Genomic DNA, 27,381 nt, shown 5'->3' with positions numbered 1-27,381 from the left:
CATGACTAAGATAAAAAGAGAGTCAGATGTAAAGTGAGATGAATATTTTTTCATATATAATTAACAAGAAGCTTCTGAAATTGATATAGTTATTTCAGACCAACAGAGTGGAGCTCAGACCAGTATGGACAGAGTATCCAGACTGTAAGTATCCTGCTGTTAACAGCACAGGGTGCTGCAGGGTTAGGAGCCATCCTGAAGCAGTCAGACAGTACAGTTATTCAGACAGCAGATTAATTATTAGTGTGTGTCTGAAGGTGTATAATATCACAGTTTTTGCCGTATTTTCATTGTATCAGCTCTGATTGCAGACAGACAGTAAATTTCATAGCTCCTCCTGCAAAGTTTTATTTCACTTCCTGTGATGTAATGGCATCTCTCTCTGAACGACATGTCCATCACTCTCCAGTCCCTCGTGCTTCATTCTGCATGATTCTGACCAGACACACCTGTGGATCGATGTAGAGCTGCGTTATAACAACATACAGATTTGGCAAAAAAGTATGAAAGATCGGGGCTTCTGTTAATGGCGATATGGAACAGTGACAAGTCAGGGTGACAGTGTGGTTCAGTCAAGTATGCTGCCTATGTCTATCAGAGACATTTGATCTCTGTCAGAGTGTTTCTTTATTTTAGAGACAAAGTTTAACTAATAAGTGTATTTATTTCAGGGAGAATGTGTAAATAATAAGTGTGTTTCTTGATTTCACAGATGGAGTTTGACCAGTCACAGTGGCTCTTTTTGACTCTGCTGTTTCTCCACCAGTCCTGTGTCTCAGGATCAGGTACAGTGAGACTCTTATTGGTGTTTTAATCTATAACCTGACCGGAACACAGATTTCTCTCTGATGACTAATAATTTCAGTACAGTTTCCAAGAATCAAATTTCTGAAGCTCATAGATTAAAAATTATATAATTTAATATCTGCTTTTTTCATCTCTTTCATCTCAACCAGTTTCAATACTGGTTCTGATGTGATGCTGTTCCTCTGGTCACCATTGTCATACAGATGCAGCCATTCAAAATGGGTGGGGTATTTCGCGGTATACCCCGGTGGGCGTGTTGCGGTATCACACAGTATCACGGGGTTAATCGCGTCATTTGACATCATGCTGGAAAGTATCCGGCATCACCTTGTAAAACCGCCAGGAGGAGCCAATAAAGCTTAACCTCTCATGTACAGCATTTGAGCTTTTAAATTTAAACTGTGTATTACAGCATGTTAATCATCAGTCATTAAAATGTTGGTATATTTTATGAAAGCAAGATTGCTCAGTTGGACAAAAGTACACAACCTACCTTTATCAGAAATATTTATGCATCAAAGCCTTTACTGAAGATATTACTAATAGTATTAATAATGGATGACTTTGGACAAGCTGTATACTCAAAGTATAATTTCTTTAGCACATTTGTACAAGCACTTGGAATCTGTCCAAGCCCTACTTTGTCAGGCATTTTCTTTTACTGCAACGGACATAAAAACTCCCTTTCTTTTAACAGAGCGTTTCATAATTTCTAACTATGAAAATTATTTAAAATGCGACACTTATCATTCAACTAGAGCTCAAAATATCACAAGGATCCTCAAGAGCACAGCAAAGACTGTATTAAAAGATACTTGTATCAGATACATGAGAATCCAGGCTTTTTTATCAACGCTTTCTTTTCCGTATACCAGATATTTTGGAACCACTTCAGAAGGGTGTCAGCCAGTCAGATTCCGGAATCAGTACTTAAAAGGAAAAATACACACCGGTATTCCATTTCTCCCTAAACATTTTAAGCATCGAAGTATTTAACTAACATGTGAAAAAGCGTGTGAAAAAGTGATAGTTTTAAGCTTTTCTGCTAATATAATATGGAATCGCGTATCTAAGGAAATTAATAACGATATGATTATATTCATGTACTGCGACAGGGCTGTGTAGGGCTGTTTCACCTCTCTCTTCATGTGACTTCCCTTGTAGCCCACTGGTCTATGTGCCCGATTACCAAGTCATGGGTTGTGTGTTCAAATCCAGCTGGTGCTGTGATTTTTCTTTTATCAAACATTTCTTCGAAAAAATAGTATAGCAATATTATGGACAATCAATTGACTTTTAGATTTCAAAATATCACAACATGATCGATTCTAAGTCATTTTTGATAACAATGAATAGTCACCTTCTTCCCTTCTGACAACGGTCCCTGCTTCTGCTTCATGCTTCTATAATGTGTGTGTGTGTGTGTGTGTGGGGGGGGGATCCCTTCAGATCTCCCTTCAGATTTAAAAGGTTATTAATCATATCTTTGGTGTCGCATCTTACCAGTGCAGCTGATCTTTTGCTGCCTGGGTGGGTCAACTATCACAAAGCTTTAGAGAACCTAACATTTCTATTATCAACAAATTGTAAATTTGTAATAGAGTAAATTTTTATAGAGAAATGGAGGCTGGACAGTATGCGTTACAATATAAACATTTATATTGATTTAAATCGTGTTTTGATTTAAATCGTGTTTTGATTTAAATCGCAAACGCGTGTTTAATTATATGTGTTTTTTTAATCATAATCAGACTAATGCAACATAAATTGATACAGTATCTTTGTTTTCTAAGTATCTTAATAAACTTTCAGCATAGCTTTCTACCCGTTTAGATTTATTTTTCTTGGGATTTTGGGATCAAATGTGGAAGGATTAGATTGTAATCGTTTTTATTTTTCAAATACATTTTAGAAAAGTGTAATCTATACCTGCCCAGACTGTACGCCTTCCTAAACCCCGCTCTTCGGCCTCTGCCCGGGACGAATGTATATTTTGATATTTAGACCCGGCGCGGCACCGAGGGAGCGTCTGCATTTATAACTTAGTTTTTAAAATTAGTCAAGCAATATGAAGCATCTCCTTTTACTTTTAAGTCCCTTAAATACATTGAGCACAGCTTTCTTACTACTTAGATTACTTTTTGATACCATCCTTACACAAAGCAGAAACTTCTTGTATTTTCCGATGACATACAATACAAGTGGAAAGATTACAGATTTTAATCATCTTTTTTCTGAACCAGGGAAAATCTGATCATGTTTCTCTATAACAATAATAAAAAACTTTATTTTACATATCACCTTTAAAAGTGGCATCTCAAAACAATACAGTAGATGTAAACCACAGATTACAAAGTAAATACCCAGACAAACGCAAACGCGTTTTTAATAAAATGCTTTCATTCATTCAGCAGAGAGAGAGCGTAAAACCTGGGTGCAACAGCTGTTCCTTTTTCTGATCACTCGCTCTCTGGATAAACGTTTCACCTGTCCTGTTCTTTGTTTTCCTAATTTGCCGATTATGCCTGCTGTGATCCACTCCTACCCTCACACCTAAAGAAGTATATTTTAAATTTCTTTGCGCGGTCCATTGTGCAATTAACCCTTGTTTGTGCTGTCCTTAAGGTGATATCACATAAAGGTGATATGTAAAATAATGTTTTTTTATTATTGTTATAGAGAAACATGATCAGATTTTCCCCGATTCAGAAAAAAAGATCTAAAGTATAAGTGATCCTTGTGATATTTTGAGTTCTAGTTGAATGATAAGTGTCACAGTTTAAATAATTTTCGTAGTTAGAAATTATGAAACGCTCTGTTAAAAGCAAGGGAGTTTTTACGTCCGTTGCAGTAAAAGAAAATGCCTGACAAAGTAGGGCTTGGACAGATTCCAAGTGCATTTTTGCAATTTACATTGCATTGTCCATTGTGCTGCTATAATACAGCTTAAAATAAGTCTAAACTTTATTTCTGGGTTGCACTTTAGAAAAAGTCAAAAACCGCACTCAAAATGCAATTTAGAGCTTTCTGGCAAGAGGAGACACCCAAATTAATAATGTAACATCCCACTGTTTGTGCATGAACAAAGTTATACTGCTATTTTCCTTAGATACGCGATTAAAAAAAATAAATGTTTTGAATCCCCGGCGGAACACATTCCATAAGAATCAGCGCTTTTATATATCACCTTTAAACACATATATTTAAACACGCATTTACGATTTAAATCAAAACGCGATTCAAATCAATATAAATGTTTATTTTTTAACACATAGGTGGCTATTCATTGTTATTAAAAAGACTTAAATTCGATCATGTTGTGATATTTAGAAATATAAATTTGTTTGGTGCGAGTGAGCTTTTTTTTAATTTCTGACCAAGGGAAATGTTTCACTTTTTCAAAGAAATGTTTGTTAAAAAATAAAGTCATAGTTCCAGTGGGATTTGATCATAGCCCATGTGACATGTGAGTCAGGAACCTAACCCACAGCACCACATGCAGTGTGCTGAAAAAGCACTACAGTAACATTATCGACAGACAATGTACAGCGTGTACTATTCTTGTGTTGCGGTACATGAATATAATTATATCGTTATTAATTTCTTTAGATACGCGATTCCATATTATATTCCCTTTTAATCAAATTCTAAAAGTATGCTTGTTGACTCCGGTATCTCTTTAGTTAAAGACTTCAATGCTTAAAATGTTTAGGGAGAAATGGAATACTGGTGTGTATTTTTTCTTTAAAGTACCAAGACCAGCCATATACTGTATGTTTATGTTCCAAAATTAATATAGTTTATGGCCTTCACACGCGTTACAGTATGCTCCTATTCTTTTTATGCTCAGCTACTAAGATTTCCCTTCAGTGGTAAAATTCAATATCTACAACGGGCACAGTAAAGACGTTTACAGTAAGTCTTTCTACAACAGACCAACGGACCATGAGTTGCCCCTGTCGGTCAACCAATCACGTACCGTGGTACCGCGCGTCATCTTGCGTCAATATGCGTGACGCCGTAGCCAATTACCTCCGGTACGTGTCTGTACCGCGCACTTTGAATGGCTGCATCTGGAGGTGTATCATGAGATGCTTGGTTGCTGACATTACTCATTAATGGAAAGAGGATCACTTGGAGATGTTCTTAGTGTCCTGGGATGTGAGCTGCAACAGTGAGAAACTAATTGATAAGAGAGCTATTGGAGCAGATGGAGGTGGAGGACTAGGGACTTTGATAACAGGAGCTGAGCTTGTAACAGCTGAAAAATTTTTAAACACATCTTATAAGAATGACGGCCCATTCTAGTTTTCCAAAAATCACCAAAACAGAAGCTTTGCTCTGTAATTTGAAGTGTGGATTAATTGATGTAATCTGATGAGATGAGATCTAGATAATGCAAGTGGATGGTCAATCCTGTGGAATGATTTTCATAAGAATTGTTAGGTTATCCCAGCAAGAGAAGAGTTTCTTTTTTTTGTGTAAGACCTACAGTAGTGGACGAGTTAGTAGAAATATACAACTGAATGCAGTCAAGCTTATTGTGAAGGAGGCAAAAATCTTCAGATCTGAATAATTCTACAGAATTCAGTGATGGTAGGGGGACCAGATATTTTATCCACAGTGAGCTGAACTCCTGTTTTTTGCAAATAGAGATCACAGAAGATATGGATCTTGCTGCACTGGGCTGCTGTCAACGTTTCTGGCTTGGAAGGAGAAAGTAGAGTGAATGAGGAGACGTACAAGACTAATTTGTGCTCTTTGTTTGATTTGTTACTGAAAGAAGAGGGAATATTGCATGCTTTGGGGAAAAGAGTTTTTAAATGTGAGGGAGCTGGGAAAATATGGGCTATCACTAAGCTGTGTTCAACTTTAGGGCACAAGGAAGAGAGAAGATGTGGTAGGACTCTTGATTACTGTTCCACAGGAAGGACATCGGATAGACCTGGGCCTCTGGAGGTGGCATTAGGAGCAACAGGTGGCAGAATGAAAGAATCCTAATATCTCAATATATCAGGCCACACCAAGAATGAGCCAGGGAAAAGGCCCGGGGACAGAGGAAGGGGAAGTGCAGGAAAAAGCAGGAGTTAGTTTATACTTACAAGAAGATCTGGAGTCTGAAGCTCACTGACTTGCAGTTTTTGTAGAATGTGCAGGTGTTGTGTAGGAAAAGCAATTTGTGGATAAGGAAGGAGTTCCTTCCTGACCATGGAATCATAATGAACACCATTGACTGAGAATTATGTTGAGATTTATATTTTGAATTTTGTGAATATTTAGAATCCAGTTAGATTCTGTGGTCACAGACAGAGATAAAATGTAGTGAAACAGTAAGGTGGTGACCAGGGCCCTGAGATGTGGATGAAGATTGGATGGATAATGGTTCTGCAGGCAGAGGAATTGCAGCAGCAGGTCTTGCTCTTCAGTGAGGTGGAGAAGCTCAAGAGAACAGACTGGGTGAGGTAGCAGGTTGGGACTGAGAAACAGCTGACTGGGCTGGAGAAATGGCTGATGGAGAAGATGACTGTGAACAGTGATGAACTCTTCCTGGAGTCCAGAAAGACCATTATCAGAGCAGAACATCTGGAGATCTGTGGAAGAGTGGCATACTACATACAGCATGTGGAATATGATGCAATATTTATAATATATTAATATATTTCTGGGAAAAGTCAGCAACAAAGCTGGTAGAACACATTTTCAAAGCTGATGGGAAGAATTTTGTTTGGAGATGAAACATGCACAAGATAAATATGATTTTCAAGAAATAATGAATGATTATGTGTTAAGACAGCTTGGGTGAAAGCCACTAGGTTTTCATCTTTGCTCCTGAGCTCAGAGTTAATTTACACCAGTTAGATACCAGATGTTAGATACCATTTTGTTATAAACTAATGAAAAGTGGTCCAAGTAAGTAGTTCTGTTTTCGACCATATACTGTAAAACCACAAACTCTCATCACTCTGTCTTAATCCCTGAGAAACTGAGAGATTAAGGAGCATTTAATGCAGGTAAAGGCAGTAATTATATTAAAATTGTGATTCAATTAATTGCAGAGTATTATAAATAAGTTACTAATCATTAATCAACTATGACCCTCCTTCTAGGGGAGAGAGAAGATCAGCAGACAATAGATTTCCTCATAGTGTGTTTTAAGAGCTCAGTCCAGACATTGACTTTAACACAACACAACTGAACACAGTACAGAACAACCCAGCCTCACATCACTCCTGTTCTTTCACACAGATAAGATGATCACCTTGATTACAGACATGATGACCTTTTAGACAGATGTGATTCTGTGAATACTACAGTTACTTGACAAATTAACTTTGTGTTTGTGTTGTTTGAGTCATCATTTGTTTTATCAGATTTGAAATGTCTCCTGTTTTGTCGAATCCACAGCCCTGGGCTCCCAGCCCTCAGTGTCTCTCCACTCCCCTGGAGGAGATCAGACCCAGCTGCTGTGCAGATCAGAGGGCTGGTTCCGTCAACCTGCAGTGATCTGGACAGACAGGGATGGAAACGAGGTGACATCACAGCCCCCCACAGTGGACACGGACAGTCAGGGGCTCCTCAGTGTCAGCAGCTACATCCCAGTCAAACAGGAGTCCAACATCTTCTCCTGCCTGGTGAGAAGTGCTCTTCCTGAGCCAGACTGGGGATCTCAGCTCCACATAGCAAGTGAGTATTAAACATGAACACTGGAGCTCACCTGTAACACAGCTGAGGTATAACACACACCCAGGATATAACACACCTGGGACACTGAGCACAACCTGCACTAGAGACTTATTGTGAAAGGACTCTACTCAAAACCCATTAGAAAGTCCTACATCACTAGTCAATCTGAGACACACTTTACTTCCTTGTAAATGTTTTCTCTGATTATGAGGAAATGAAGTATAAAACCAGAAAAAATCAAGAATAATTCAAGTGAACTGCAATTATTAGATGTTTCAGGACTAAGCTTAAAACATAACGGTAAAACTTTAAAATAAAAAGTTCCTCAAAGGTTTGTCTTCAGTTTCTTTCTACTAAATATTTTTCTAGATATTTATTTGGTACTTTCTCTATCTTCCTCACACCTGAAACACTGTGTTTCTTATGTTTTCCTTTCAGCAGGGAATAAACCTTTACCTGTTCTTTTTCAGCCAACACATGCAGCTCCCTACTCACATTTCTGCATAAAAGAACCTTCATAACTAACTTCTTACTACATGTCAGGTGCTGACAGTGAAGCTGAACACAGCGTGTGCAGTAAACACACAGGAGTGAGGACAGGCGGCGTGGTGTGTGCAGTAAACACACAGGAGTGAGGACAGGCGGTGTGGTGTGTGCAGTAAACACACAGGAGTGAGAACAGGCAGCCAGACACAGTGATACGTGACACGTGAATGTAGAGCAAGGAGAATCCGAATCCGAAGTCAAGGAGGGAAACCGAGTCCGGAGCCAAGAGCAGATGGGCTCCAGTGTGTCTGTAGTCTGTTTTCTCAAAACCACAGGTCCAAGGTTATTGCTCATCACCCAAAGCAAGATTCACTAATTGGGGGTCTGCAGGGTGGGTACCTGATAGCATCTCAGCAAATCCCCACCTTAAAAACAAGAACCCAGGTCATTTTCACTGGTTAACTCACTGGCTTCCAACTGAACTGGTCATCTGACTTTTATATCAAGTGACTTCAAGGAGTCTGAGTCAAGACTCGGGACTGAGGAGAACTTTTCTCCAAGAGCCTGTAACGAACAGTTCTTTCCGGACCCTATGCGGACGACACAATCCGACGGAGTGGGGAAACACTAGGGAAAACGTCATGCAGGAAAACGGGGCTGAAGACAGGGGGGCGTGTCCAAGGTGCGCTGGTGCACGGGGGAAGCGTGGCCGAGGCGAACAATCTGAGAGTAGTCCTTAGGGAAAATCCAAAACACACGAGTAAGTCCAAAACCAGGAGATCCATCAGAACAAAGAATTAAAAACCACGAAGGCCGGGTCGGAACCGGTGGACAGGGAACAGGGACGGGAACCGAGGTTAAAACCTTAACGGGACCAGGCGCTTCCTGGTCCCGGACTCGCACGATATGGAAATCAGATGCAGAGCCCGGATGAGCGTCAGCGCCTGGCTTTTAAGGTGGGCTGGGAAAAGGGAGCAGGTGCATAGAATAAAGTCTTGAGTGATAGGGCTGGAGCACCCTTAAGGAGGGGGAACTAATATCGTGACAGAGCCCAGGCCAAGAGAGTGACTCAGTAGAGTACATAATTCTGCCCAAACTATTCTCTCTGAAACAAAAGAGATGTTGTGTTTGCAAACCCACTGTTATTTTCACCTTATCAATGAAATAAGACAGTTGCACTCTACAACATCCAGAATAACCAAAGACATTCAGAAGCTATAGCCAGGATGAGCCTAGTTCTTCTCATCTGTGTACCTTGCAGCCCCAGCAAAGAAGACAAAGTGTGCAAAGACTATTATTGCAAGACTGAGGTTCAGCAACATGCTGTGATTTAATGATATGAGTCTGATAAAACCTATAAGGTAAACAATAACACATTTTGGTCTCTGACCTTTGTCCCTGAGTGAACAATTTGCCTTTTGTATCACAGTGGATCATCACTGATATATTCTATTACATTTCTTGCTTGTTTTGTGTGTTGGTCTTTTATCAATAAACTGTATTTTTGTAAATTTAGAAATGGTATGTTGAAACTGTACATTATAATGTTTGATTGGTTCATAAAAATTGACAAGTACTCTTGCAATTTACCATCACCTACACAGGCACGATCAGAATTTGTCCAGGTGATCCAGGTCTCCTGTCTTATTGAATATCCATGGAAACCAGTACTGATTGACAGGAGAGAAGGGGAGAGGTTGGCTGCCATGGAAACACTACAGAATGACACTACATTTATCGAATTTATTCGTAATTTATTCTGTTTTCCAGGAGATTATTTCCCTGCTCCCTCTGGATGGATGGTGGCTCTCTTCTTAACAACAGCTGTTACTATAGCAGCATCAGTACTTCTGGTGATCCAGTGGAGAAGAATGGACAGTATGTGATCTATTAAGAAATCTGCCATTTTTAAATAATCTGCTATCATAATTTTTTAATAACACTTAAGACTAAATTAAGACTAAACACTTGATGTAGTGATATATTCACTATGCCAGTCATATATTCTTGTCACTTTGTGGCTGATATCACTGATCTTCCTGCTGGATGGGGACTCTTTGTCAATCAGCTGTTACTGCAGGATCCACTGTCTTACTGACGCATGTGGTCAAGGGTCAGGATGTGTCCACTGTGTCAAAGTCAGATCCTTACAGGGCAAACCTGGAGCACAGGGAGAGGAGGGGCAAGTGGCTACATATATATACTCTGTTTACAGTGGATAGGAAATATCTTCATTTTCACCATTGTCAAGCCAATTCTAACACACCCCTCACCAAGTCTTCCTGACCATATTACCCCCTGATGTCAGTGATTTTCTTTCAGTCTGTCAGTCATGAGCTCTGCTTTCATCGGTCAATCATGACCATGTGACAGAAGGGGGGTGGGGTGACTCTTAAAGGATAAATCACAGTGAACTGTAGAGAGGCAGACCCTCTAATCTGTCACAGAAATAACAGATGTACTGTAGAGAGACAGACATTCTCATCTATCAGAGAGAACTGAGGTAAGAGGGGTCAGTTCTGTGGCTGTTCACAGCAGAGTGGGTTGAATCCTCTGGTGGCTCTGCGTCTAAGGATCTGTGGCTGGAAGGTTGCTGGTTCAAATCCTGTGGCTGGTAGAGGAATTGTATTCTGTTTGGGCCCCTGAGCAAGGCCCTTAACCCTAGCTGCTCCAGGGATGCTGTACAATGGCTGATGCTGTGCTCTGACCCCAAGCTTCTCTCACTGTCTGTGTGTTTCATGGAGAGCAAGCTGGGGTATGTGAAGAGACAAGTTCCTAATGCAAGAAATTGTATATGGCTAATAAAGTTATCTTATCTTATTACCTTCGAACATATGGCTAGATGGGCAGAATGACCTGGTACTCTTCTGTCTCTCATGTTCTTTTGTTCAGTGAAATATAGAATATTTTTAAGAGAAAACATGGCTAAAATTATTTTCCAGCTTCTGCAGCCCTGGTCCTGTGTCACTGACTGTCCTGTCTGTGTTTCTTTACAGGGGAGGAGAAACTCAATGGTGAGTAAATCAGTCAGACTCTCTGTGCTGTGTCCTGTAGTGATTTCAGCAGGAGCTCCTCTGTAAATGATCCTGCATCAGTTTTCCAACTGAATTGTAACAAAAAGTTTTTGCTATTCTGATGAAAAGTCCACATATAAGATTTTTGTTACATGTTTCTTAATGTTGATAGTTTAAACCAATTTGAGCGTCATCAGACACTGACAGCTCTGATGGTCTAAATCATGTCTTATTATTTCCAGCCATTCCTGTCATCCTCGCAGAACTGGGTAAGTGATCTTGTGTATCTGTGAGATCAAAGATCCATAAATACAAACATTTATTATGTTTTACTACATTTAATACACTAAATTTTACTGTACTCTCTGTAATGAAATGTATTAAAATTTCAGTTCTAATAAATGAAAGCAGTGAGTGAAAGAAACTAATTGGCAGTATAAACTACAAATAATTTTTTTGTAAGAAATGCTGGTTGAGTACATACTGATGGAAAAAAGAAACGCAACATGAGTCGTCTTTGCTCTGTGCTTATGTGTCAACTCTTATCTGAAGAGCCTCCTTTCAGACTGACAACAAGCCATCAGCCCCCTGTCCTGAGTGAACAGTCTGTATCTTGACACTGTGGGGGTCCTGCCTGTGTCCTGCTGTTACACACAGTGTCTGTAGTGCTGGAACAACACAGCTGCTCTGACTGCTTGTGTTCAGCCAGCTGGGCCCCTGTTGATACTGTCTGTGTGTCAGTCTGCCTGGATCAGGCCTGGTGTGGAGATGTACTCACCATGGTGTGTGACTGGTCATCTCTCACTGTCCAGCTGATGTCCAGAGATCAGGCAGTGTGACCACTGAGCAGGACGTCTCTTTATCTCAGTCAGTGATACTGGTCGCTGTGGGTACAGGTCACTCAGTCAGTGTTACTGGTCACTGTGGGTACAGGTCACTCAGGCTGTGTGAGAGCAGTCTATATTGTTATTCATCTGACTTATTGAGTAAGACTTACTTTAACCTGCATTACTAGATGAACTGTAGTGTAATAACAGGTAAGATTCCACCTCTCTCTCTCTGCAGATGCTGTGAAGCGAGCTCCTATCCCTAGATCACGTATGTACACTGTGTGAAACTCTGCTGACTGACAGTACGGACTGTACTGACAGTGATTAACAGTGTCTGTATCTCTGTGTTCCAGTGTGTGTCTGTGATTAACAGTGTCTGTATCTCTGTGTTCCAGTGTTTGTCTGTGATTAACAGTGTCTGTATCTCTGTGTTCCAGTGTGTGTCTGTGATTAATAGTGTCTGTATCTCTGTGTTCTAGTGTGTGACTGTGATTAACAGTGTCTGTATCTCCATGTTCCAGTGTGTGTCTGTGTGTCAAAGTGTCATTCAGACAGTGGACCCATGTCTGTGCTAAACTGACTGAGGTATAAAATCACTACTTCCTAAATGACTAAGTTTTTTTTTAATTAAAAAAAAGTTGTCAAGGGTACAGATTGTGACTCAGTGGTGTGGGAGTCCATACAGTGGAGTATTTTACTAAATAGAGATTACAGAACCCTTAATTGCAATAATTACACAACTAATGAAAACTGATCATCAAGGGCACGTTAGACAACAGTAACAACACTCTCTCACTGCTGACCTCATGTTCCTCATGCAATAGTAATCATCATCGTCATCATCCTTACAGCAGCAGCAGTGTTGATCCTCACCGGTGTGCTCACATACAGCAGCTCTCAGTGGAGGAGAGCAGAGCGATGAAGACAGTTCAGAGATTATTAGGGGTTATTAGGAGGCCAGGACTAGTAAAGACCAGGGGGAAACTGGGCCAGGACATCGGGGTAACACCCCGACTCTTTTATTGAAACACCCCAGGATTTGTAATGACCATGAAGAGTCAGGACCTCCGTTTTACGTCTAAGCTGAAGGAAGGCACCTTTGTACAGTCTAGTGTCCCCATCAGCGTACAGCCATACTCTTTTATAGTTAACCCATCACTGTACTGAGGCATTAGGACCCCCACAGACCGCAGGATGAGCACCCCCTACTGGCCCCACTAACACCTCTTCCAGCAGCAGCCTCAGCTGTCCCAGGAATCTCCCCTCCAGGTACTGGCCAGGTTTACATAGCTGGACTTCAAGAGAAAATAAATCTGTTACAGAGCCGTATCTCTCGCTCTTAAACTCAGATAATAAAGGAACTACAGCAGAGCAATTTCACACTGGTGCTCTATCTCCTTCAGAGATATTTGACAGAATAAAGTCACCGAACAGCACAGCTTATAATCCACCCACTGTCACACTATAAACTATATCCTAAAATGCCCTTTTCACCTGTCCACAACACCACATCACACTGGCCATAACCCCAGTATTGTCTGTGCTGGACTCAGTGTCCCCCAGGACACTACAGCTCAGTACTGACCCTGTCCTTTCTTCTGTACAGGTGAAGGCAGCCCCATCCCTGACCTGCGTAAGTCCACTGTGTGTAAAGTCACAGCTCCTGCTGGGCTCCATATCTCTCCTTCAGTGTGTGTGGAGGACAGAGGGGTATTTAAAGGTGACGAGGTGTTAATGGGGGCTGTGTGTCTGTGATTAACAGTGTCTGTATCTCTGTTCCAGTGTGTGACTGCGATTAACAGTGTCTGTGTCTCTGTGCTCCAGTGTATGACTGTGATTAACAGTGTCTGTATCTCTGTGTTCCAGTGTGTGACTGCGATTAACAGTGTCTGTGTCTCTGTGCTCCAGTGTGTGACTGTGATTAACAGTGTCTGTGTCTCTGTGCTCCAGTGTGTGATTGTGATTAACAGTGTCTGTATCCCTGTGTTTCAGTGTGTGTCTGTGATTAACAGTGTCTGTATCTCTCTGTTCCAGTGTGTGATTGTGATTAACAGTGTCTGTATCCCTGTGTTTCAGTGTGTGTCTGTGATTAACAGTGTCTGTATCTCTGTGTTCCTGTGTGTGACTGTGATTAACAGTGTCTGTATCTCTGTTCCAGTGTGTGACTGCGATTAACAGTGTCTGTGTCTCTGTGCTCCAGTGTGTGACTGTGATTAACAGTGTCTGTATCTCTGTGTTCCAGTGTGTGACTGCGATTAACAGTGTCTGTGTCTCTGTGCTCCAGTGTGTGACTGTGATTAACAGTGTCTGTGTCTCTGTGCTCCAGTGTGTGATTGTGATTAACAGTGTCTGTATCCCTGTGTTTCAGTGTGTGTCTGTGATAAACAGTGTCTGTATCTCTCTGTTCCAGTGTGTGATTGTGATTAACAGTGTCTGTATCCCTGTGTTTCAGTGTGTGTCTGTGATAAACAGTGTCTGTATCTCTCTGTTCCAGTGTGTGATTGTGATTAACAGTGTCTGTATCTCTGTGTTCCAGTGTGTGTCTGTGATTAACAGTGTCTGTATCTCTGTGTTTCAGAATGGCAGTGGCTGTGCAGTGCTGCAGGTAGGACTTTCTCTTCTTGATGACACAGGGTCTGTTTTAGGTCCTGCTGTCAGGGGTGATTGAGTCCAGTCTCAGATTACCTCTTTAGTGTGAGAGGGTCATTCGTGGTTGAATGAATTTCTACATTATGTTTATGTAACAAAATCACAATGGGAGCCTTTGAAGGTCTATCAAAGTTTCATGCTGGGAATTTCTATCTCCATCCTGTGTTTCAGTCTATGGCCAGTATGAGTGTCTCCTGAAGGGACTGAAATGACAGCGCCTCAAAATCAAAGCGTGGCGAACTATTGTGGAATGAATATTTGGCTTAACCCGCTTGGCTGAGGGCCGACCTCCTGGCCATAGGACAAGGAGGACAGGATCCCCAAAAGAACCAAGCGGGACCCCAAACCACCAATGCAGAATTTGGAAGAGCTTGAAGAAGGAAAGAAGGCATGATCTGTGGCGCGTGGATCGTGCAGCGGTTGGGCAGTCGGAATGCCTGTCTGCATTCTGTATAGGTTTGCTGTAGGGAAGTCGCTTCTGTTGGCCTGGCGAGTCGCTTATTATGGATACACGTTGAGGCGTTGATGGAAGGGAATTAGAACTGACGCGAGGTCTAAGTGATGAGGAACTGTGTAGGCTCTTCGTGGATGGGAAAGGAAAATCGCTGCTATTATTGGATTGGGTTAGTGGTGCCAGAGTTATCTGGATGTGTACAGGCCCGTATTTGTGATTGTGTCCCCCAAAAGTAGCAGTGGAAATTGAAGACTCCTCCACTTGATTGGCACGGTGATCGGGAGGAGGAATGGAGGTAGACAGTAGTGACTTGGCCTTTTATAGCCGTTGTTGATGAGGGTTTCCTGGATGGAAAGAGTGGCAGGCTTGAAGAAAGTGTGGAGGCTTGTAAACCTTATGGCAAGTGATACCTTACTATTGGACGGTAAATTGAGTATAAGGATCTGACTGCTGGGACTCTTCTGGAACTGGATGGTGAGCATTGATGGCCTTATGACAGATCCATGTGTGCGCTGTGGAGAGGAAAACAAAAACTCCCGTTGGGAGAAAATAAACCTCTGGGGGTCCCAGCCAAATGGATGCCCCCCCTCCGGGCAGCTAAGCATTTTTTGGATAGCTCCGGGCTCAAGCTGTGGTACTGTAGCTCATGGAATTTACGTGAAGTGAGAGCAGTACTGGATCGGAGAACAAGCGGTGCGGAGTGGGAGAGATGAGCCCGGTGCTGGATTGGACGTCAGGGGGTGGTTGTTGAGTAGGCAGGGGTAGGAGGCTGGGTGGACCCAGGGCTGAGAGGTGGTGGCTGAATTGAACGCCGGGTACGGGGACACGAGACGGCTGCTGACTGGGCCGGTGGTAGGACGCTGGACAGACCTGGGGCCGAGGAGATGGCCGCAGTAGCAGCTGAGACAGGAGGGATGAGCCCGGGGCTGAATTGAACGCCGGGTACGGGGACACAAGACGATTGCTGACTGGGCCGGAGGTAGGACGCTGGACAGACCCAGGGCCGAGGAGATGGCCACAGTAGCAACAGAGACGGGGACCGGGGACTGAATTTGCGAACGTGGTGGTGAGCATGCATGTACCAAGAGCAGCTCATTTTGTATTAACAGGAGAAGTATCTGGATGTTCAGATGCTAGGTGTTTCGAATGAATGGGTTGGGAATGCCGGGTTCTGGTCTTGGGAAAGGCATGGCTGTTTAATGCAGGGCGTGCGAGGATGGCGGGGGCGTGCAAGGATGGCGGGAAGGGGACAGCGGGGGCAGGGGGAGACGTGGTGCCAGAGTTGAGAGAGGAAGCTGGGTAAGAGCGGGGTGAGGGCACAACCAGCACTCTCCCGGTGGGAGGAGGCAGTGGTGGCTGTCGTGAGTGACGAGGAGGGTTCCCTAAAAAAGCTGTGTAAGATGGAGGTTGAGGGCGACGGCCGGGGAGGAGACAACGAGCTGGAGCGCCTCTCCATGGATTCGTATGCTTCTGACGAGTGATCTGAAGAGGATGGGCACCCGAGGGTGTGCTTGGGCTTGGACGCCGTTGACAGCGGGTTTGCAGGATCGGACTGCCGTTGCCCGGTGAAGGCGAGACGCAGACGGATGTGTAGCGGGACGAGACGACGGAAGACGAGGGGCGGAGGCATGGGCAGCTTAGCTTCTTTTCTCTTGCGTTTTCACGTTTTGTTCTTTCTTTCTTTCTTTCTTTCTTTCCTCCTCTCCTCCTTTCCTCCTTTCTTTCCTCCCCCCCTTTTTTGTGTGAAAGCGGGCGTTTTTAGATGGATGCGATTGATGAACCCATGTAAAACTGGGTTAATGAAGCCGTTTAATATCCCAGAAGTGAGAAACCGACTGGCGGTCTCCAGTCTGGGCTGGAGAATGGTTGCGCGGATGACGTCAGCAGAGGGCGCCGGAAAATTTGGAAGCGTTTCTTTTATCTGGACTGTCGCAAGCCTTCTCGCGGGAGAAACCGGAGAAAAAGAGGAGCGGATATGCGAGACTGCGGTGGTAACGTTTACGTATGAGGCAGGGGCTGCTTGGAGAATTCGCCGCGGAGGAAGGAGAGCTGGATTCGTGGTGAGGCGAGGGCGACGATTGCAGAATGTGAACTTGAGCGAGGAGTTGAGTCTTGAGGGAGCTGGCCGGAAATGAGCGCTGCTGGTAGGAAGGCAGGGGATGGAGGCGACAGGGCACAGGAGGAATGTGCTGGTCAAGGAGTGTAGGGGAATCCTCTGTGCTGCCAAAGGTTCTTCGTCGGAGCTGAAAACTTACAGGACCGAGGGCGATCAAAACGCAAGAGAAAAAGCACGGGCTTGTGCAACGCGAAAGACGCACCCGAGTGATTGCTAATCGCTGATGGCTGGGGATGATTGAGCGTGGTTGCTGTCATCCCTCCCGAACTTTAGTTAAATAAACTCAATTTTCCCTGAAAGCAATGTGCTCTGGTCTCTGCTCACTCCTGAAAGAGGGTTTACAGTCTACAAATCTTTTTGGGAAGAATGTCTGAACAGTGGACTGTGCAGGCTTCTACTAAAGGGGACCAGCAGGAAATTTGGGAGCCTGGAGGGGTTCCCTCTGCCAGAATTAATTACAGGGCACTCGGATGTGCACATTTTAATGTGATGTGTTTACGTAGAGCTGTGAATTGAGGTTCATAGGCTGTTGTCACCACACCAGTCTGGTTTCAAGGGGGTCTGGGGCACATGTCTCTCAGTCAGGGGGTAATTATCTAGGAATGAGGGGCTCTTCCCAAGACAGGGGGCATATCTGTGGACTGTTTCTCACAGGGCAGGGAGAGTAAGTTTAGTTTCTTTCTTTCCATATCAGACCGGTCTTTATCTTCTTAGAGTGACACAGTGACTGTGTGTCTACGAATGTACAGTATGTGTGGAAACAAATGACACTGTGTCCTGAGCTACATAGAATAAGATTGAAATATCAGTGGAAGATGTTGCCATATCGGTTTCAGAGCTGCAGTTTCTACCATTCTCCAGCAGAGGGCGCCCTCTCTCATCACTGAACTAAAGGCAGTGTCCAGAAATAATAATAATAATAATAAACTTTATTTTATATAGCGCCTTTAAAGGTGGCTTCTCAAAGCGCTTTACAGGATGACAATAACAATAAATAAGAAGACTACAACAATAAATAAGAAAATTTCACAAGACAGGACACAATTATAATTACAACAATACAACAATAACAATAGAGGAGACCGTGGAAGATGGTATTAAGAAGAGCAGAGGGGTGAAGAATGGAACCAGTTAAGTAAAGGCTTTTCTGAAAAGGAGGGTTTTGAGTCTGGATTTGAAGGAGTTTAGAGAAGGTGACTCTCTAATATCCTTGGGCAAGGAGTTCCAGAGCTTGGGGGCATAGCAGGAGAAGGCCCTGTCGCCCATACAATGTAGACGGGCTTGGGGGACAGTAAGGAGGGCAGAATTTGAAGAGCGGAGGTTGCGAGGTGGGGAGTAGGGCGATAAAAGTTCAGACAGGTATTGAGGTGCCAAGCCATGTAAAGCCTTGTAGGTGAGCATGAGGATTTTAAAGTCTACGCGGAATTTGACCGGAAGCCAGTGCAAGGACTCCAGGATAGGAGTAATGTGAACACTTGCACATTAAGTGCAAATCAGTCATTTTTTGTACAAATTCCTGTAGGTGGCTGTGTCAGTCTTTCGAGGCTCCAGGACTTAAAAAATAAGAGCTCGTTGACCTTCACTAGATCGACAGGCAGACAAATGAAGGAGAGTGTTTATTCAGGATTAAGTATTAGGAGTTAATACTTAAGTATTAAGAGTCAGGAGAGTATTAAGTCAGTGTTCATTGATCATGCGAATAAAGCTTCTTGAATTGAATTGATTAAAACCCCCATTCATCTGAACATGTGTAAGCCCCGCCCCCCATCTCTCAGTGGACAGAGCTCACTGATTGACAGCTGGTGTCTCCTATCAGAGAGGCAGATAGCTGAGCGCGAGCAGTCTGAAGTCAGTATGAGCGCCTCTGTTTCTCTCGTCTTTCTCTCCGGGTTTCTGGATGTGTTATTTCTGGTTTAAATTGAAAACTTTGGATATTTCTTCACAATTTCAAAGTAAGTGGGAAGGCTTTCTTATATTTCTGCAAGGTTTTGCTTTTGCCATTATATATTTTTTCTGTAACAAACGAGCATTACGCAGTCTTTTTATTCAGCACTTTTTTATTCTGAATCGTCAGGAAAATGGTCTTAGAGAAGATGAACGAGCTGCTGAACTGGGATTTGAAATAAACCTTTTTAAAAGACAAGCTGTCTAGTTTCTTACAATATACAGGTTATTATGGTGGGTTTTTAAGATTTTGAAAACGAGTGGTCAGGCTGTAGTTTCTCTTGCAGTCCTGTGTTTTTTATAATGTCAGTTAAAAAAACACGCAATAGGTTTATTTCATTCTGAAAAGAGAAGAAAGGAACCACAACCTTTCGGCTTCGGAGCCTTCTTTGGGAGAACAAAAGCTGGGAGAGAGGAAGAGGCAGAGAGGCCACTCAGGTGGTGCTAAATCAAGAGAGGTGAAGAGAGGAGTGAAGTGAAGATCAACCTACAAATGAATAGAGAGAATTAGAAAAAAACAAGTCGCTCATTGACAGAATGGGGAAGGTGTGAACCGAGTCTCAGGATGATTTTAGTTTCAGATATTTTTCTGCTATAGGAGTTAAGAAATCCTTCTTTGAGAATGCAGACGGAGAGATTAGTGTGGTCATGTGGTCACATGAAATTTGAAACTATGGACTTAGTGAAATCTTTAATCTTCACAGCCCTGACGTGTTCTCCGAAGCGGTCTCTGAGTCTCCTTCCTGTTTCCCCGATGTAGATGGATGGGCATTTACTGCAAGAGATACAGTAAATAAGGTTGCTGGAGGTACAAGATGCCATCTGGGTGATCCGGAATTGTCCGGAGGGGCCTTGAAAGAGTGTGGTGTTAGATATGTACTTGCAGGTGATACAGCGAGCTCTGTTGCAAGGGAAAGTGCCTGGTGTGGATGGTTGCTGAGGGCGGTCAAGGGAGCTGTGAACAAGAAGGTTGCGCAGATTAGGTGGTCAGCAATATGAGATGATGGGGCGATCAGAAAAGAGGGCCCCAATGGAGGGATCATCCTATAGGATGGAAAAGTTGTTGTTAATAGTCCTGGGGATAGGAAGTGTGTGGGGATGGTAGGGAAGCACCAAAGGAACGCGGTTGTTACGGCAGGAGTTCCTGATTGAGTCGATGGTTTGAGGGGTGTTTTTGGCTCGGATGAGGGCCCTGTCAATCACACTGCTTGGGTATCCTCTGTTGATGTAAAGGGAGTGCATTTTGAGTGCTTGGTTCTTGGAATCCATGTCATCACTGCAGAGTCAATGTAGCCAAAGGAACTGTGAAAAAGGGAGAGAGTTTTTAGAGTGTTTGAGTTGAAATAAGCTATACAGGAGATAGCTGTGTGAATTCATGGGTTTGTAATAAACTGAAGTAGAGAGTTGGGAGTAGTTAATGGAGAAGTTGATGTCTAGAAACGGAAGAGTAGTGGAGGATATGTTAACTGTATATTTGAGGAATGGGTGGAAATTGGTGAAGTGATGCAGGAAGTGCTCTAACTGATCATTAGAGCATGTAGCAGCACCAAGGCAGTCATCAATGTATTACTTGTATAGGTCCGGGTCCTGGGGAGCTCCTTGCTGCTGATAAGGGGGATGGTGGATACCACTTCCTTTGGTAGTCAGTGGTAGGATCCTGTTGGAGAGGAAGGTAGGCAGAAGTGTTGGAAAGCTATCTAGAGGCTTCAATAATATAAAGGTCCTTTCGCCACACCACAACAGTGCCTCCTTTGTCCGCTGCTTTGATGACGATATCATCTCTATTGTGGAGACAATGGAGCACCTGATTTTCTCCTTGGGTGAGGTTGGACCTGTGTTTACTGGGTGTAGAGAGTGTCTTGGGAGCTTGATTGGTGCATTGGTTAATGAAGTAATCGACTGGTGGAAAACAGCCGGAGGGGGGAGTCCAACAGCTCTGTTTGGGATTAACGTTGTTAATGACATCAATAACCGGGTTGTCGTCAGCTGCCTGTGAGGAGGAGTCATCAACAAAATGTGCTCTGGGACAAGTCCTGCTGTAAAATCGGTGAAGGTCGACTCGGGTCTGGGGGTCCTGCTTCCTGGGGACTGGTACAAACCTGAGGCTTTTGCTGAGGAGAGATCGCTCATACTATGAAAGAGAAAGGTCAGAGGGTATAATAATATCAAGGTTAGGATTGGTGGAAGTCGTAGGAGTGTTGATGGTATTTTTTTGGAGAAGATGATTGAGTTCATTAACCAATCTGTTCCTTTGCAGCCTGCGCAGGCTGATGCAGCTACCCACCTGAGCTAAAAAAAAAAGTTTCATCGCTGTGAAAACAAATGTTTAATGTTTGTATTTAGAGGATATTACAGATCACTTGCATGTGTAATACTCTAATAGAATATTTCGTTTCTCTGGAAGGGAAGAGAAGTAATTAGTAATTTACTTGTTTTTCTCTCTTGGTGTGCTGGGGGGCAAAGATATTTCACAGGTAGAATTTTGTTTAATTTGAATGTAATTCAGGAGCCTGTTGTGATGTTTGCTGTTTTATTCCCCAGCTGCTGTGACTCTGGATCCTGATACAGCTCACTGTCAGCTCAGCCTGTCTGAGGATGGGAAGAGAGTGAGATGGGGACAGGGGAAGAGTCTCTCTGACAGTCGTTACAGATTTGATTTCTGGGAATGTGTCGTGAGCAGGGAGGCCTTCACCTCAGGGAGACACTACTGGGAGGTGGAAGTGAATGACAGGTGGATAATAGGAGTGACCATAGAGTCTGCAGAGAGGAAAGGAGATTTCAGCTTCTCTCCCCAGCAGGGTTACTGGTGTCTGGATGTTAACCCTGGTTTTTCTGCTCTCACTGACCCTGAGACTGATCTCCCCCTCAGTCTGAAGCCCAGGACGCTGGGGGTGTGTGTGGATATTGAGGAGAGGAAGGTCTCCTTTTACACAGTGGAGTCCAGAGCTCATCTCTACACTTTCACTGACATGGTCTTCACTCAGGGGGAGAAGATCTATCCTGTCTTCTGGACTGATGAATGTTGTAAAGACCTTGAGCTGCTGCCTGCTGTCAGTGTGGAGATTAAACCCGTCACTGACTCATGAACAGGCTGACTCTCCGAGTAAGATAATGTATAACTATAATAAAATATTCATTTTAGATGATAGGTTTATTCCATGCTGAAAAGAGAAGAGAGAAAACACAATGTTTCGGCTGTGAAGCCTTCTTTAGGTGTGTCTCTCTTCTCTTTTCAGCATGGAATAAACCTATTACTTGTTCCTTTGCAGACTACGCATGCTGACGCAGCTGCCCTTCTGAAATATTTTAAATGATGACGATGTTGTGTTGTGTTTAAACGTTATATTACAGGGAGGAATAACACGTACAAGAGAGGGAGATACACATTAATACCAGCCTGCTGACTGTACTCTTGACTTGTACATACAGTATCTCTGGAAACCCTACTAGTTTTTTTCTTGAAGTTTTGAGAAAATAAACTTTAAAAAAAGAAATCCTGTACGCCCCGGTGACTGTGAAGCTGCCAGAAGTGGGAGGCACTCGCTGATGTCACCACAGCCAGGCGGAATAGGGACTATGATGTAAATGCTGTCAGGAAGTGACTCAGGGTGTTTATGGGAGTTGTAGTGTCTGTGAGCAGCTATAGCCAGTCTATTACCCAGCTGCCCTTAAGCATACTGGACAACTGTTTTTTTTTTAAAAAAAACAAACATAAAAAATAAGAAAGAATGACGTGTCCCTGCCTTACTTAGGCATAGCAACACTTTAAAAGCTCTAAAAAACGGGTTTAGTTAAAAAACAGTTTTTACAAGCAAAAAATGGGTATTTTTTCTTCCTCGTGATTCCAGCTTCCAGCTTAGAATCTTTGTGTAAGCTGTAATTTTTTTTTTACTTTTTCATGAGCACCCCCTGCTGGCCCCACTAACACCTCTTCCAGCAGCAGCCTCAGCTTTCCCAGGAGTCTCCCCTCCAGGTACTGGCCAGGCTCACACTGCTGAGCTCTAGTGGGCTGCCAGTGCTGTGCTGCAGAGTGATATAGCTGCTGATAAACTATAGAAACTAATACTACAATTGATACTAGTACTGATACTAACACTGATAATACTTTTAATACTGCTAATACTAATGCTAAAATGCTAATGATCTCCCTTCTTATATAAATTGGGTGCCCAAAAGATAATGGAAATCTGTCTCCCTCTTCTAAAAATGCATCGGCAAATTTGGGGAGTATGTCTTTAGTCTGAGGATTCCCCCCAAAATTTGGAATTATCCATCTATTTTCTCAGCTCTACATCTGCTTCTGGGTTGCGGGGGGGCAGAGCCTATCCCATCAGGCAGAGAGTCCAGTCCATCGTGGGGCAGCACACAGACACAGACATGAGCACAGGGGGCCAGTTAGCTCAAAGTCACTTAGTCTCCCGGGATATCTCTGGGCTGCTGGAGGAAAGTGGAACTCCAGGAGGTAACTCAAGCAAACACAAGAAGACCTCCACACACATAGCACCCCAGAACTTGAGCCCACAGCCCCAGCTCTGTGAGGACATTCTCACCACTGCACCACTGATGCCGAACACGTTTTTCTATCTATGGTTTATTAACAAATGATTAAGTAATGGCTGCAGCCTGACAAGGGGCAGAGTAGCTTGTGCAAGATGACCAGATGTGTGGTTTAAGGACGGAAATGCGCCCAGTCATTAACGAACTCATTCCCCCAACGGGCAGTGAGGCAACGCCAGAAGAGGGGAAGAGGGGAACAGCCTCTCGAGAAATTCTTATTGATCACCCCTGAGTTGAGTCGAATTCACAACCCCCCCCCCCACTACACCTTAAAAAAGACGTTGAGTTAGTCACGATTTAATCATGAGTGCAATAACATTTAACTTTTAACGTTAATGATAGCGATAGGCAGGAGAAACTGCACAATTAAAGGTCTGTGCTTATCCAGCGCATGACGACCATGTCTTATTGCTGCTCCAAACATATATGACTGTGCTTTGGCTTCCAGTCTGTTGGGATTTTACTAATTAAAGAGAAATTAAAAAATTAAAATTAGATACCTTCACAGTGTGATCATGAGCAGGCAGAGAGGAAAGTATACTCCTATACTCTGGAAATGCCATACTCTTATACCCCCAGACTCCGATAGTCCCATATTCCTATCATCCTGTACTCCCGTGTGCCTATACTCTCATTTTCCCATACTCCTGAATTCCATACTTCCAGACTCCCATACAGCTTTAATCCCAAACTCTCATACTCCCATTCTCCAGTATTCCTATATTCCCAAACTCCTATAATTCTGTACTTCCACACTCCCATATGCCTATACTCCCATATTATTATACTCCCTTACTTCTATACTTAGAATTCCATACTCTACTTCACCCCATAGCATCACTGTCCGACACTCCTAGACTCCCAAAATCCCAGACTCCTGTGCTCCCATACTCCTACTCTCCCATATTGCAATGCAATATAGTCCCATGCTCCTGTACTCCCACTCTGCTACAGCCAGTGTAAGGTCAACCCCACAGAAAACACTTCACAATTTAGTAACTGACCAGGGAAGGAGACACCCAGACTGGCCTTAGATCTGACCCCTCAATCAAGCGTATGCACGTACAGACTTCAGATCCGAATATTCATTAGGACAATAAGAAAGCTCGCAACCGAGAAGGAGCCATTTAAAATAATTGGTCCCCATCGGCCCTTGGTATGATCTGAGACGACGAGTGCATTGAAACAGAAAAGGGGGCAGAGTCTTCGCCTGACCTCGCACTCAGGGCTTCAGCTGCAAAGCCTGCCCCGATCTTCCAGGCAGGAGGGGTTCGGAGTGCAACCGGAGCACGGGGCCGTCCTCGGCTGTCTCTACAGACCCGCTGGGGCTCGAGGGGAGCTGAGTCACTCACAACAGCCCTACTGTGACTGTGGGTGGGAGCTCCAGCAAGCTCGCGGTTTGAGCTGCAGAACACTGTTCTCCTGCACCCAGGTCCTGTAGCTGTAGGTTCCTGTCAGTCCAACAGTGAACCCTTCTTCTCCATGTGCACTCCAATCCTCACTGGTTCCTGTCAGTCCAACAGTGAACCCCATTCTCCAGGTGTACCCCAATCCTCACTGGTTCCTGTCAGTCTAACAGTGAACCCCATTCTCTATGTGTACCCCAATCCTCACTGATTACTCTGTGAATAACTTCAGTATCCAGGCCAGGATTTTGAATGCTTGCAGTTTTATTGAGCTGTTGACAGAGTCGCAGGATAACTGATCTCTCACAGCAGGCAGAGTATCAGATTGTTAAAGCAGAGGATGAGGCGACACACCCAGCCAGGTGGGGGCGCTGTCTGCAGGTCAGAGCAGAAGCCTCAGACACCAGTTTTTTTCTTTATCCAGTTCCTGTAGCTGGAGACCTGGGTGAAGACAGTGGGCTTCAAGGGAGGAGAGCAGTTTGCCTGGCCATAGCTGACCACTCCCACCTGGACCCAGTGACAGGCCTTCTCACAGACCAGGGGACCCCCAGAGTCCCCCTGCAGAGAGAGTGATGGAGAGGGAGACAGGGGGAGAGAAGGAGAGAAGCTGTCAGGGGCAAAGAGAGCCAACCAACTCTTCCCTTCTTTTGCTTAACAGTCCCTCAGCCCTGTAGTCTAAAAGCCTCTCTCTCCCTCAGTTCTACATTTCACCATCTTACACCTTTACAGTTCTGTGTTCTATGGTCCAACAGCTTTGTGATCTGATGTCCTACACTCCTGAGTCCAACAGCTCTACAACTTTCAGTCCTACAAGCGTACAGCTCCACTGCCCTCTGATGTACATCTCTACAGCTCTACTGCCCTCTGTCCTACATCTCTACAGCTCCACTGCTCTCTGTCCTACAGCTATGCTGCTCTGATGCTGTAGTTCTCTGTCCTAAAGTCCTACTGTGTCTTCAGTTGCCCCTGTGACTCACAGAGCAGCCTCCCACTGCTCATCTGGACAGCACTGCTGCAGACACACTGACTGACCCCTCCAGGACCAGGACTGTACTGCCCTGCTGCAGACACACTGACTGACCCCTCCAGGACCAGGACTGGACGGCCCTGCTGCAGACACACTGACTGACCCCTCCAGGACCAGGACTGGACAGTCCTGCTGCAGACACACTAACTGACCCTCTCGAGGACCAGGACTGGACTGCCCTGCTGCAGACACAATGACTGACCCCTCCAGGACCAGGACTGGACAGCCCTGCTGCAGAGACACTGACCCCTCCAGGACCAGGACCGGACAACCCTGCTGCAGACACACTGACTGACCCCTCCAGGACCAGGACTGGACAGCCCTGCTGCAGACACACTGACCGACCCCTCCAGGACCAGGACTGGACAGCCCTGCTGCAGACACACTGACCCCTCCAGGACCAGGACTGGACAGCCCTGACCGGACCGTTTGAGTGATTGCAGACAGATGAGCTGCAGATGTTGGATCTTTCAGGAACACTTTGAGTGCCACAGAGCTGTGTGCTCAGACCACACTGCAGTGCTGCTCAGATAATCAGATCATCAGTCTGCTCTTCATCAGCGCGGCATATCAGATCTGATCGCGAAAGAGACATGTTATCAATGCGAGAATGGTACAGAATGATAAGAAGTGACTCAGAACAGAACACAACTGCAAGACCACGAGGAAAGTAGGCTGAGTTCACAGCACCTTGTTATCCAGTGTTGATCTGCAGCAGCTGTCTGAGCAGAGTGGTCTTGCATCAGCCCGTATAGAATTATGTTGTATATAATTTGTATATTGTAACCCATGTAGAATTACTGTCATGCTCATCTCCAAGATCTCATGAATCAAGTTCCTGAAAGAAAGGTATGGGCTTCAACAAAATGGCTTGGCAGCTTGTTTTACACTCCCACCACCCTCTGTGTAAACCCCCCTCCCCCCCAGGCACAGGTGGATGAGGTCCTGAGATTACTAGGTCACAACTCTAAGACAGGTCACAGATAGGAGGACAGTGTTCAACTTTCGATATTACCATCATATTCCAGGATCTCATCCAGCCATTTCCTGAATCAGCTTTAACTACATGTCTGGGCAGCCCGAGCCATCCTCTCATCACCCTTTGTGTAAAGAACCCCTGCCCCGGACGCAGCTGGATGAGATCCTGAGATGAACAAGTTCCGGTTGATGAACAAGATTCCTTTCGATGGATGAGATCCTGCAATCAGGACAGGAGGCACTTCTTTACACAAAGGGTGGTGGGAGAATGGCACGAGCTGATACCCTGGATTCCTTGGAGACACAACCGGGTGAGACTCTCAGATCACGTAGCTGCTAACTACTCTGTGGGCTCAGAGGGCCTAAAGGCCTCCTCTCGTTTGCAATCGTCTTGTGTTCCTGCAAACCCGAAGGCCCAGTGTTTCGCCT

At 44.2% G+C, this 27,381-nt stretch overlaps 1 protein-coding gene across 3 annotated transcripts; it reads left to right on the top strand.

Annotated features, from left to right (window-relative positions):
• Window positions 1-22,736, top strand: LOC148659680 (butyrophilin subfamily 1 member A1-like). 3 transcript variants are annotated; one of them, XM_088637497.1, is made up of 10 exons: window positions 1-144; window positions 713-785; window positions 7,213-7,491; window positions 9,748-9,855; window positions 10,974-10,991; window positions 11,234-11,260; window positions 12,057-12,089; window positions 13,428-13,454; window positions 14,400-14,426; window positions 21,526-22,736. In XM_088637497.1, exons 2-10 carry the CDS (start codon window positions 713-715, stop codon window positions 22,068-22,070), a joined length of 1,137 nt encoding a protein of 378 aa, XP_088493623.1. In that variant the 5' UTR covers window positions 1-144; the 3' UTR covers window positions 22,071-22,736. The 3 variants fall into 3 exon arrangements, with proteins under 3 accessions (XP_088493623.1, XP_088493622.1, XP_088493624.1); XM_088637496.1 differs by lacking the exon at window positions 1-144 and adding an exon at window positions 369-501; XM_088637498.1 differs by lacking the exons at window positions 1-144; window positions 13,428-13,454 and adding an exon at window positions 369-501.
• The last annotated feature ends 4,645 nt before the right edge of the window (window positions 22,737-27,381 follow it).

The sequence above is a fragment of the Lepisosteus platostomus genome, chromosome 6 (assembly GCF_059453375.1).
Source record: "Lepisosteus platostomus isolate fLepPlt1 chromosome 6, fLepPlt1.hap1, whole genome shotgun sequence".
NCBI lineage: Eukaryota > Metazoa > Chordata > Actinopteri > Semionotiformes > Lepisosteidae > Lepisosteus > Lepisosteus platostomus.
Note: the sequence above shows the minus strand (reverse complement) of the source record. Positions and strands in the feature narration are given on the sequence as shown.

What these genes read in the sequence shown, in the direction of transcription:
- LOC148659680 (XM_088637497.1), top strand. Translation starts at nt 713, where the DNA reads ATGGAGTTTGACCAGTCACAGTGGCTCTTTTTGACTCTGCTGTTTCTC. An exon ending in GTCCTGTGTCTCAGGATCAG is followed by an intron (nt 786 to 7,212) that starts GTACAGTGAGAC and finishes TCGAATCCACAG; the next exon opens with CCCTGGGCTCCCAGCCCTCA. An exon ending in CAGCCCCATCCCTGACCTGC is followed by an intron (nt 13,455 to 14,399) that starts GTAAGTCCACTG and finishes TCTGTGTTTCAG; the next exon opens with AATGGCAGTGGCTGTGCAGT.